This window comes from Cyprinodon variegatus, unplaced genomic scaffold, assembly GCF_000732505.1.
Source record: "Cyprinodon variegatus isolate N-32 unplaced genomic scaffold, C_variegatus-1.0 Scaffold18, whole genome shotgun sequence".
Classification (NCBI taxonomy): Eukaryota; Metazoa; Chordata; class Actinopteri; order Cyprinodontiformes; family Cyprinodontidae; genus Cyprinodon; species Cyprinodon variegatus.
Window position 1 is genome coordinate 709,216 of NW_015150471.1, and position 13,352 is coordinate 722,567.

The window sequence follows — 13,352 nt, forward strand, 5'->3', positions numbered from 1 at the left end:
TTCACACTGCTGGAACTATAGATTTTAATGAAGGAATGAAAAAAAAAATGGAGAATGTGTTGAAAAGACAGAGAAACAGCGCTACAGCGGCAAAGAAGAGGAAGTTGGTGCAAGAGAAGATTGCTGCTCGAGTTAATGCGTAGTTTTATATAAAGTCTCTATGGCAGGCCGTTTTTACATTTATTAAGAGCACTCTCCTCTCTGTTGTTCCATTTGTAGTTCACTAAAATAATATTTTTCCTGATCAAAATCACATTCTCTGACTTAACTGTAATAATATACTTTCTATATTACATTTTTTTTTTTTAGCAGAAACTGAATTTCAGAAAGTAAAAGAACTAAATTATATTAGTAAGAATTAAGTTTTATATACCTAGAAATGTTAACACATTTAAGTGGTAGTTTTGACATCTATCAGCTTGACTGAATATGTATTTATGTACTTTTGACAGTAGAAGCAAGTCCTGCTAGAAAAAGAAATCAGAATTTCCATATTTTGTCAGTAGAATGAAGCATGAAGGGTTAATACACTGCAAAAAAAAAATCCAGAAATAAGTCAAAACTTCTAAAACTAAGTGTATTTACTCTTAATTTGAGTAGGTAAATTAGATGATCTGCCAACGTAATTAGTATTTTTACTCTGAAAATAAGATAATTTGATAATATGCACTTGAAATAAACCAAAAATTGTAAATTGTCTTGTTCCATTGGCAAAGTGTCTCACTTACCTTTTCAATTAAAGAAAAAATGCACTTATTTTAGGAAAAAGTGACTTATTAGGATTAACATTTTTTGCTGTGTAGAAAGCTGCGTTGACTTTGTCCTTAATAAAGCTCTGTGTGCCAACCCCACCAGAGGGCACGGCTCTTTAAATCACTACTAAAAGTGAGAATGCCTTCATAACCATCGAAGTGTTTATGATTTTGTTCTTCCTACACTCTGAGACTTTCTTTTTCTTCATAAAATGCAAAATAGTATTTATATCTGAAGAGTATTTCAGACAACTGAGCAGCAGTCTTTGTAGTCTTTTTTTAATCTTCATGTTTTTGAATGAGCTTTGCTTCACAAGTATAATCAAGCCTGAAAAGGCATTCCAGATGTACCTGTACAGCACTTTTTCTTCCACCAAACTTCCCATTATGTTATAAGGGTGGGGAACAGATCCAGAATAAAAGTCAGATGATGCACTGAAAAAAGTATAACCAGAAAAAGAGTAGACAAAGACACAAAAAAGCTAGAATAATAATAATAATAATAATACATTTTATTTAACAGCGCCTTTCTAGACACTCAAGGTCACTTTACAAATAATACAAAAGAATAAATAAAAAGAGATGAAAATACAAAATACAGATACAGGAACAAAAAACAACAGAGAACAAAAAACAATTATGGATAGGGAAAAGAGCAGTATATTCACAGATAAGCGAGCTGGAACAGATGGGTTTTGAGTCTGGCTTAGAAGTGCAAGATATGAGAAAAAACAATCACAGAGAAAAAATATAATAGTTCTAATAGACTACATTCATACATTCATACAGTTTCTTTAGCAGTAATCGTTTGTTTTAGAACTTTAATGGTGTGTAGTGAATTAATAGATTGGAAGTTTTAGTGTTTAATTGGATATATGTAGTTACAGTGCATATAAATACTTTTACCCACCCAGTCTTTTCTCTAATTCATCTACTGTCTCCTGTGTTTGCAGAATGACTGGGGTGGCCAGAGGACACTGCAGCGGAAGTGGACCACCTTTCTTAAGGCTAGAATGGTGTGTTCAGTCCCAGAATATGAGCTGCATCTCAATATCCTCCGTGACGTGTTTGTCCTGCAAGGGAGGGATGTTCAAAGCAGCGTATTTTATGGTATCTTTGGTTTGGAATGGTAAGAATTTATATTTTTACTTAAAAGTTTAAGTCATCCTAGTGCCTAAAATAAAAGAAACATAAATAGTTTTTTTTCACTGCCTTTTATTCGTTGTTTTTAAAGTTTCACTATTCAAAATAATAACTGCTAAAAAAATAGGACCTGTGGTAATTATTTAAGCCTACTCTGTCCACCCAGACCTAGAACCAAACGTTGATACACTGACAACAAATCTGTTATGCATTTGGTGCTGATTCCTTTAGTGATTAATGACTAACAGAAGGTTTTTAAAGTCTATTTTTTGAGCTACAGGGAGCCAATGGAAGGACTTCAGAAATGGGCTGATGTGCTCTACTTTCTTAGTTCTAGTGAGAACATGGGCAGCAGTGTTTTGGATCAGCTGCAGCTGTATGATGGACTTTTCAGGAAATAAAGACACTGTTGCAGTGACCGATCCTACTAAAGATAAATGTATGAGTGAGTTTTTCTAGATCCTGCTTGGACATTAGTCCTTTAATCCTGGAGATGTTCTTCAGGTGATAAAAAGCTGACTTAGTAACTGCCTTTATAAGCCTCTGAAGGTTCAGGTCTGAGTCCATCATGACACCAAGATTGTAGATTTTAAATAGGAGGGGTTCCAGAATGGAGCCTTGAGGAACCCTGCATGTGATTTTTCTCTGATTAAAATCCCCTACTGACATATAAAAGGCTCTTTCCTTCAGGTAGGATTTGCTTTAGCAGAAAGGGAGACCCAGTAGCTGAGCTGCCTACAGTTTCTTCTAAACTTTTGTAGTTTATTTTAAAGAATTGGGGCATTTCAACTGAGTTTATTCTAATTGAAGACAGTATTGATACTGGAATTGACATTGATGTGCAGTCTGTTTTTCTAATACCTTGTATTTTCTCAGTAAAAAACTTTGCCAAGTCATTGCGGGCCTTTTTAGAGTGGAGTTCATTGGCCACAGAAATAGGAGGTTTTGTCGACCTGTTGACTGTGGCAAATAAGGTGCGAGTTTTGTTAATGTTTTTTTTTGACAATCTCAGAGAAGAAAGATTCTCTTTGATCTTTTAATTGTAAATTATATCTGTGAAGTTTCTCTTTATAGATTTTATAGTAAACTTGGAGTCCATTCTTTTGCCACCTTTGTTCGGCATTTCATTACTTACTCTTTTCTTTTCTCACTGCTCCATGAGATTTCATCTTCCCAGAGACAACTTTTCCTCTAACTGGAACAATGGAAACAATGATGTCTGCAACTTTAGAATAAAAATGATCAACTAGCTCATCTACTGAGTTACTGGGTAAAGTGGTAGCCATGGGGAACCCTGGGTAAAGTTTTCAATTGCACTGCCCATGATAAAAAGTTTTCTTATTAGATTAAATTAGATCAGTGGGAAAAATTCAGGGTTGTCAACATCTACATTAAAGTCCCTCACAAAAATTAAGTAGTCATGTTCAATACATATCACAGATAAAAGTTGATTTAAATAATTAAAAAAATTTGTTTTGGACTTTGGAGACCTACAAACATGCCTTGAACAAGGCCTTGCACTTGCACAGCAGGATATTGAAAAGATTCAAAGCCACCCAGGATTCCTTTTCTACTCTGTATTGAGTCACTAAACAGAGTAATGAGTCCCCTTTTTACGCAGTATGTTCTGATGGAGAAAATTATAATTGGGTGGTGCGATCTCCAATAAAATCTCATTATTTTCATCCAGCCATGTCTCTGTTAGAAACATAAAATCAAGATTTTGCTGAGTAATTAAGTCATTGATTAAAAATTATTTTCCTAAAAAGAGATCTTATCTTAATTAAAGCCAGTATAAATACTTTGGTTGAAATGATCTCTCTAGCTTGTTTAGATCCACATTATATTGTTTTCAAGTTGGATAGTTTACTATTGTTTATCCTTATAGCTTTGTTATTTCTGCCTGGCATTAAATCTAAGATTTTACATCCATCTTCCTTTTGAGGCCCCAGCTTTTCCTGGAGAGAAAATCTCTTTTAATATATGATGTACTTTAGAAAATGTTGAATGTCAGTCTAACATCCCAGGTCCTTACATCAGAGTAGCCGCTTAAGCTCCACTTAAAAAAACTGCCTCCCCATCCATTGAGAATGTGTCTTTCTAGAGTCTAGATCCCAACATCCCATGAAGGTCAAAACATTTACCGTAATGATACCAAAACATTTGCAGATGAGCAACAACAGCCACCAGCATCCCCACACACAGGAAAGACCTACCTGCGTATCACATAGCAGCACCAAAAACATGTGACCTTCCAAATTTATTTATGTAAGTGGCAAAACAATTCAAAATGCCGTAAATGAGAAAAACAGAAAACGTTCTGGGTCTTTGTATGCAGAGTGGATCTGATCCAAAAGACCTGAGAGGTCTGGGTAGTAGGTGCACTGGTAAAAAGACTGGAACATATTTTAGAGCTAAGCCTTTCAGTGATTTATAGACTAACAGAAGGATTTAGAGTCTTTTCTCTGAGATATTGGGAGCCAGTGGAATGACTTTGGAATGAGGCTCCATTTTTTTAGTTGTAGTAAGGATGCAGACATCAACATTTTAGATCAACTACATCTGTCTGATCCAGTCTTCTACCTGTGAAGACAGAGTTGCAGTGAGCCCAATTGGTTGTTTCTAGCTGGTTCAGCTCAAGCTGTGTGCTAACTTTTGAATGCTCCTCTTTTGGTTAAAAAAATATTACTTCACTTTTACTTTGATTAAACTGAAGAATTTGTCGGCACATTCCTGTGTTATCTGCTTTTTTTTGCATTTACCAAGAGCTGAATGAGTTAATTGTCACCAGAGAGGTTGTAATATACAACTGTGTGTCATCTCCATACTTAGAAACTGATGTTGTATTAAGATCTGAGTTAGGGGGACCATGTAGATATTGAATTGGAGGGAACCGTAGATGGATCCTTGGGCAACGCCACATGATATTTATGGTCTCTGATTAACCTTTACCTGCAGAAATAAAAATGTCCCTGTCCAAATAGGATTTAAACAAGTCTATTGCTCTATAGAAGAGTTGAAAATTGAACACAAGAATAAAGGACCATAAATAAATTGTTAACAAGAACCTGGTCACCTTACATAGAAATTTCTACTAACCCTTTTATATCCAGGATCTTGTTATTTCCAGTGTCTCATGACAACTATTTATTTCTAGTTATCCAATATTAATTTACAACAATATTATTTATTATCAGGATTGAAACTTCTAAATCCCTCCCTCTGATTTCAGTGACCAAATCACCTTCCTAAGTTTTACAAATCTTTTACACTGTAAAAATGATCTAGAAATAAATAAACATTTCTTAAATTAAGTGTATTTACTCTTAATTTGAGTGGGTAAATGAAATGCTTTGCCAATGGAATGAGTATTTTTACTCTTAAAAGAAGTTATTTAGATAAAATGCACTTAAAACAAGACAATGCAATTGTGTTTTCTTATTTTAAATGTAATTTGTCTTGTTCCATTGGCAAAATATCTCTTTTACCTCCTCAATCAAGGAGTAAATGCACTTATTTTAGGAAAAAAAAACTTATCTAGATTTCCATTTTTTCCAGCGTACCTGTCCATCATACAATCAAGAAAATCATTCATGAACAATTTGGTTTTCAAATTTTAGCAGAATAGTTTGAAGATCTGCACTGATTATAAGGCAAAAGCAGCCATTTGTAAAAGCCACTAGGGATTGGTATCTTCCTATTTCTGCTAGATAAGTTTGGATAAAATTAATGAACCTATGTTTTCCATCAGAAAAGGAGTTATCTGTAATTGAATGAGATTTAATGGTATTAATTAAAGTGGAAATTATTTATTCACCCGCCCCCCAGTAAGCTGAACATCAGCTCAAGTGTGGAAGAATGAGTAAGCCCCTGAAGCAAACACTGTTCACTGGTTTTGATGTTTGAAGACTGACTCCGGTTTCACTTTGTTCTCATTTTTCCTCACAAAATGCTTCTGATGGCTGACGTGGCCACACAATGGGTTTAAGGATCTTTATTCCCTCCTCTTACTCCCCCAGTTTACTAATCTCACCTTCAGGGCATCAGACTATACAGAGTCACCTGGTTTGAGGTTACCAGATTTTGCTCTGGTCCTTTCAAAGGTGTAGCACTGAAACCCACTCCCACAATGGATAGGTGTTGATCATGACTCAAAGGAGATTGTTTTTTTAGTTTGGCAAATTTGGTTTGAAGAATAAAGGGATGATGGGATTCGATACTGGTGACAAACTACTTTTATCTTCTCTCCACTTTCATAAAATCTTAGCTTTTATTGTGGCTGGAAGTCTTTTTTGGATAAGCATGATAACTCCTTGCTAACCTTTGACTTGTCATTGATGATCTGTACTGTGTCTGAAAGTGGATCTTGTTGGCGGCAGCTCCTTCTTAGATCTTTCAGGTTTTTTTTTTTTCCAAGTCTAAATCATCAATGCTGACAGCTGTCCTCTTGACATGTCTTTGGGGTGTTGGATTATATTTCAGGAAGAATATCAAAGCATCTGCCATCTGCCAATACGCCTTCTCAGATGTGCGAAGAGTGTTTGAAGGACCATACATGGAGGTGCAGGATTCAAAGTGGCGGGAATACACAGGGAAGGTTCCGGAGCCAAGACCTGGATCGGTAAGTTTCATCCTCCAATTCTACCTATGAAAGATTAAACCACCCTCTGTAGGTAAATACTGATGCTACGTTTTTCTCTGCAGTGTATAACAGACCTACATAGATCCCAGGGCATAAACTCCTCTCGAGACCTCCCAGACAGCGTCCTCACATTTGCCAGGAGGCACCCACTGATGGCTAAGCAGGTGCATCCGATTGGCCTGGTGCCGCTCATGTTCAAGAGGAGCGTCAACTACGTCAAGATAGCCGTCCACAAAGAGCTGGCACTGGATGGAAACCTTTACACTGTCTTGTTTCTGGGAACAGGTGAGGTTCATGCATGTCCCATCAGGAACTGATTTTAATTCTCCACCATCTTGGTTTAATACCTGTCTTGTCTTGGCCTGTAGATGATGGGTGGTTGCACAGAGCTGTGTCAGTGGATGGAGAGATGCATATCATAGAGGAGCTGCAGATATTTGCTAAACCACAGCCAATAGAGAGCATGGTGATATCTACAGTCCAGGTATTTACAGATAGAACGTGCATCAGTCTTGAGTAATCCCTTTGTTCCTAACAGAATTAAATAAGAGGTCTTTTAATTTATCTCTAAACCCACATTGAACAATATCGTGTAACCTTTAGGGCTTCAGACTGTAAAGTTGTATAGTTGTGACAAAATCGAAAGAATCAAAATGTATTAAATCCCTTTTAATCTGACACACCTGAAAGTGATCCAGCATAACATCTTCCTTTAGCACTTAGGGGAACATCATGGCCGTTTCTCAATTCACGAGAATGCGAGTACGTACTCGCATTCTCGTCAAGTCCGTTCTTGGCGAGAACGCAGAAAGATCGGACTTGACGAGAACGAAGGCACGTGAGCACGTATGTGTGTTGGAACAGAAGCGTACTCGTGACGTCATCACATGCAACGTTCTTTAGCCTTTCTTTAACAGTCAAAACTATATATTCCCTACACAAAACATTTTGAAAACAATATTTTTAATTTCTAAAGCTTAAAAAACATTAAAAAAAATTACAGAACCAATGTTTGGCCGAATTAAAGCAAAAAACCGAGCGGTAGTTCACACATAACTAGACCGAGAGAAGTGCACTACAGACGGGGTAACATTAGCCCTGGCTGCGGTTACCCTCGGAGGTCTGCTGGTCACTCTGGTCCGCTCAACGTCGGACTTTTTTTTTAAAATTTCGCTCTAACTCTGTAAACAGGCCACACAGGGAGGCTTCAATGTATAATGTTATCGCCTCAAACGATTTCAAAACGTACTTTTGAAGAACAACAGCAGCAGAAAAGGGAATGTTTAACTTACCACTGTGAGCGCTGTCTCGAATCAAGCTGCGGCCGCGGGGCATTCTGGGAAAGCGGTCAGTCTGAAGAACGCACAAGTCTGCTCTGATGCATGCTCGATAAAGAGGGCGGGGCGAGAACAACATCCGGGGATTTGGTGCGTTCTTGAGAATTGGAACGGTACTCGGGCTGAGGCTGATGACTGTGTCACGAGTACACGAGCACACGAGAATGCTCAAGAACGCATATTGAGAAACGGCCCATGTCTCGATCTGTCCACCAGCGTCACGTTGCACCACAGGCTGTCCAAGAGTTGGTAGATGCTTTAATCCAGGTCTAGGAGGAGATTCCTTAGGGACATGATCTACCGGGGGGAGTGGTGGCATTGCGCTTGGGTCCCTGAGGTTCTGAGTTCAAGCCCCACTCCCACAAACTGCCACTCTGGGTCTCTGGGCAAGACCCTTAACCCCACACTGCTCCCCGGGCGTCACACTATGGCAACCGACTGCTCCCCAGGGGGATGGGTTACATGCAGAGAGTTAATTTCATTGCTTGTATTTATGACAGTGTAATGACAATAAAGTTAAGTTCTATTCTATGTGGGAGAAGGTTCTGCTTAGATAACAGTAAAATGTTACTATTTGTTCTAAATGCAAAATACTACATGTGGCAGAAAATCAGCACTGACCCTAAACACACCACTGCTTAGAATAAAATTAGATAAATGCAAGCATGAAACACACAGATTCAACATACGGTTGCATACTTCAACTTTTTTTTCTTTTTTGTTTGTTAGAGGAGCATCTACATCGGCTCCCACTCTGGTCTGATCCAGGTACCAATGTCTACCTGCCAGAGATATACTTCCTGTTATGATTGCGTATTCGCAAGAGACCCCTTCTGCGGCTGGGATGGGAGAGTTTGTGTGGAAATATCATCACGAGCGCAGAGGTGAGCCAACAAGGACACTAAAATACCAATAGATGTGCAGTTTTGTTTACAGAGAAAGCAGACAGATACATAAAGAAAAAGGTCAAACTCCTAAAATAAACCAGATTTGTTTTAGATATTAGATCATTTATGTTCCATGACCAGCTTTTACGTTCACACCTGTTAACCCAGCTCCACATTTCTTCCTCTAAGTAATTTTTGGTTTTCAACATAAACAGCAAGAACAACATTTGGTCAAGTTTTATGCACTGAACTTTTAAACACATTCATCACTTTTACTGCGCTTTGGTCTTTGTTTATGTCCTCCCTTTATCTCAACAGCAACATGGAAGCATGACTAATTATTTATACAGCCTCTCCTCCTTCAACATACTGTAATTTCTGGGAAAGCAAGTCTTAGACAGTGTGGCTGACCTGGATTTTGTTTCTCATCAGCCCTGCATAACTCAGCAGGAGCTTCAGGAGAAATGAAGTTGGAAGTTTGGGGGCAAAATAAATCCCCAGAAAAGAAAATATAGATAGGTCATAATAAAGTGGGTGGAGCGAGGCAAGGCAACTTTATTCGGGTCTATTCAACTCAGTGTATTTATATAGAGCCAATTCACAACACGTCAACTGGCACTTTACAGGGACTATTCAACCAGATCATACAGTCAGATTGGTAAAAATTTTTCTATCTAAGGGAAACCAGCTGACTGCATCAACTCTGACTCCTTAGCAATTCCTCACAACAAGCATGCATGTAGCTACAGTGGAGAGAGAAAAACACTTCCTTTTAGAAGGAAGAAACCTCCAGCAGAACTAGGCTAACTGTGAGCGGCAATCCGCCGAGGCCGACTCTGGTTCAAGGAGACAGAAGAAGAAATATGAGAGAAACATAGAAGCACTGGTCGATAAATAGTTTCTATGTTAGAAAAGGTAATTGTGAACCAGCTTTACAGGTGGTTCCTTCTGGGAAAGAAACAGTTGAGCAGATGCACTCTGAGCCAGTTTTCATGTCAAAAGGATGAAAGAGAGCACATTAGTCACAGTAAAATCTGAGCCCATAATTATGTATGCCTCGAGAGAAACAGGACTAAGCACTGAAAACAGGAAATCATCTATAATCTAAGGTATTAATGGCAGCAGCCCAGCTGATATTTCTCCTGAGAATTGAATTACAGCCAAACAGGAGCTGACCCGAAAAAAGTACTATGATGGGAAAAGCAGAAAGAATATAGAGTTGAACTAACAAATACTGTGGAATTGGAGAAAAGAGATAGAATGAAGCAAAATGATGAAAAGTTGTCCTTATGCCCTTCAGCACTCTAAGCCTATAGCAGCATAACTATAAAGTTCTCTTTAGCATATTTTAAGTAAAAATAAAAAATTGCTTTGGCATAATGATTGAAATCTTTAACATTAGTTCGACTGAAGCTGTTTTAGGTTATTTTTTATCTGGTTTATTTGAAATAGTATGTTCACCTTTTAAAACTTTTAAAAGGAAGAAATAATGTGAGAAAAAAGTTGATCAAACTTAAGTATTTTTTTATTTTCTTTTATGTGAACCTGGGTTAAGCAGTTTATCAAAAGTAGGCAATACTATTTATGTTTGCTGTCATTTTCTTTTAAAGCTGGCCAGGCTTGCTAGTCTGGAAAGGAGGATGTAGAGCCTAATTTAAAGACGGGGCAAACAGTTAGAGAAAACACATTAGAACATATCAGATAACTACGGTACGGAAGAGGATTAGGGCCTCTGGGAAAAAAAAAGTTGACTAATTTTTAAATTTTATTTCAATTTAGTATAGGAAAAAAGTCAGAATTCTGAATTTTTTTCTCAGAATTCTGACTTTTTTCTCAGAATTCTGACAGATAACAAACATGTTAGCATCAAGCCATAGCCATGTCTGTTTTAGAGACTTGCTCTCTTATTTTAATGACCTTCTGCTCCTCTATTAATGAGGGGACCCCTCAGGCACGTAAAAAGTTGCCTAATTCCTTCATTTTCCACCAATGTGTCACTGGCCCTCTCAAACAACTCACATCTTTGTCAGTGAAGCTGAGTGCTCCCACATCTCTTCCTTTATGGTGCCCATCTACAGTCTACCGTCATCTAAAGTCAGAATTCTAAGAAAAAAAGTCAGAATTCTGACTTTAATCTCAGAATTCTGACTTTTTTTCTTAGAATTCTGAAAAAAAAAAAAGTTTACTAATTTTTCAATGTTATTTCAATTTAGTATAGGAAAAAAGTCAGAATTCTGACTTTTTTTCCCATGTTAAACTGAAATAAAATTTAAAAATTAGTAAACTTTTTTTTTTTTATCCCAGTGGCCCTAATCCTCTTCCGTAGATAACCACCAATGTTTAGCAAAAATGTTTAAAGAAAATCTCTCACAGCAGACAGTTGTTTAACTTAAGTTATATTGAGCTAATTAGGAATATAATAAAAGTACTCATTAAAACATTGCTCTGTGCTCCTGCAATCTTGACTGTTATGGTTACAGAAAAGTGACGTTGATTATGGGCCCGCCTTCCACGTGATTGGTTCAGTCTGTATTAGACCGGTATGGTGGCCCAGAGGTGTCAACACTAACACAAAAACCGCAACACAAATACAAAAGTTGGAACACGTTTTGTGGCAGCCTTTGTAATTACTGTTTGTAGTTGTGTTGCGGCTTTTGTATTAGTGTTGACACCTGTGGGCCACCGTAGGCAAAGAGTCTTGAGACTTAATAGCCGGCCAGACTACTAGTTTCCTAGTGCCTCTCTAATAGTTTAACCTTTATTGTTTTGATGTAACAGCACAGTGACTCAGCATTATCCAACCATCCACTCATCACAAATACCTGCCTGTAGAGCTGTAGGGGTTGGAAGAGGGCTACACCCTGCCCCACACTTTCATAGGCTTATATCTTAGGCCAGTTCCAGCCAGTTATGGTTTTTTGGGGGGGGCTGTGAGAAGAGTACCCAGAGAGAACCCACACATGCACACAGAGAACATCTAAAGTCCATGCAAAATAAGCCCAGGCCAGGTTTCGAAAACGTGGCACCCACGCAGAGCCAACCACAAACCAGCAGAACCATGAAGTGTAAAGCCCTCCAAAACAAACAGACCTAAAGCATGCTTAGTCCTCCATCAGGGACTGCCTCTCTTCATTCACTCTGCATGGCTGAGCAGCAGACATCTTAATCTCCATTACTGCAGCAGACACTTCTCCCTCTCATGTGTATTTATTTTAATCATGATGGCTGCTGGAAAAAATAAATGAAAAAAACAGCAGAGAGCTGAATATTAATGAAACATCTTACAGATCCCAGTGAACACGATTTCTAAAGCATTTTTTTTTCTGTGAGTCTTTGATAAAGTGGACTGAACAGCCTGTTCTTGGAGAGTAGAGATGGTGCTCGAAGAGATTTACTCACCCACTATGCTATATTAAAACAAGTAAAACGTCCAAGTGTTTAGGCTCCCTCTGCCAGGAGATTGCAGTTAGCTCAGGCACTGCAAGATGTGCAAAACCTGCAAAATATATCTGCAAACTCTTTGTTCTGAGTCTAAATGAGCGCAAGGGATCTTTGTCATGGTAAAGGTATTAGTAGTTAAAGATTGTTGAAAATGGGATTTATAATCTGCAAACTATTTTTTTTTTAGGTTAATGCATGCTAAATAACTGCAAACAGCTTTTATTGCATAATTAGTTTTTTTTTTGTATCATTTTGCATAAAGCACTTTGCTTTTTGAATTATACACAAGCAGAAAACAAACAGCTAACTTAATTTTATCATGATCATTCCACCTTCTAAAATTACTCCACAAATCAAATTAACGACAGATTGTTATAAAAGAGGAGCAGATGTTCCTCAAATCAGTATCTTCTCTTGTTTCCCCATGTTACTGTGGCATAGAAATAGCGTCTTAAACTGTTTTTCAAAACCTTTTTTCCCTTTCTGAAGTTTTATTTTCAAAAAGTTTTTTTTTTCATTCAAATTTAGTGACCTTGCAAACGCAAAAATAAAATATTTTTTAATTCTTTTTACAGCAACATAAATAAGTATATAACTACGAAGGGGAATAATTTATTGTGTTATCTTTGAAAGGTGTGTAATGCATTTGTATTTTACTCTTTTTGCTTCATTGCCCCTAAATAATCAAAAAGTGCCTCAAAACATTTTCAGTTCTTAGCTTGTAAGAGTCCCTCTCTGTGTAATTTATTCTTCTATAACTACAAGAAAAAAAATATTTTTTTTGAAGGAGCTACTGAGAATCTGAGCCTCAGTAAGAGGATTACTATTCATACTTTTACAAATCTGGCCTTATTGAAATGATGATAAAAAGTTAGATATTTCTGAAAGAAAGACATTAACATTCTCATACAACAGACAAAGCAGGTGTGACAGAGAATATTGAGGTCAGATGAGACAAACTCTTACATTTTTTGACCTACATGCAAAGCAATAATGTAAAAACCCATCAGTAGAAATCAGTTTTAACACACCCCTCCCATGGTCAAACACGTTGGTGGCATCATCATGCTGAGGAGAGGCTTCTTCTGTGTAAAGATAGTTTTTTAGATGATGGATTTCATATATATATATATATATATATATATATATA

The 13,352-nt window shown here is 37.4% G+C and overlaps 1 protein-coding gene across 2 annotated transcripts in view; it reads left to right on the top strand.

Annotated features, from left to right (window-relative positions):
* The window catches only part of sema4g (sema domain, immunoglobulin domain (Ig), transmembrane domain (TM) and short cytoplasmic domain, (semaphorin) 4G), a 63,069-nt gene that overhangs the window by 45,809 nt on the left and 3,908 nt on the right, over positions 1-13,352 (top strand). For both annotated transcript variants that reach the window (XM_015387535.1, XM_015387545.1), the window contains exons 9-13: positions 1,706-1,881; positions 6,378-6,516; positions 6,600-6,822; positions 6,906-7,021; positions 8,604-8,758. In XM_015387535.1, the coding sequence (XP_015243021.1) occupies positions 1,706-1,881; positions 6,378-6,516; positions 6,600-6,822; positions 6,906-7,021; positions 8,604-8,758 (809 nt within the window). The remainder of the gene's footprint in view (positions 1-1,705; positions 1,882-6,377; positions 6,517-6,599; positions 6,823-6,905; positions 7,022-8,603; positions 8,759-13,352) is intronic.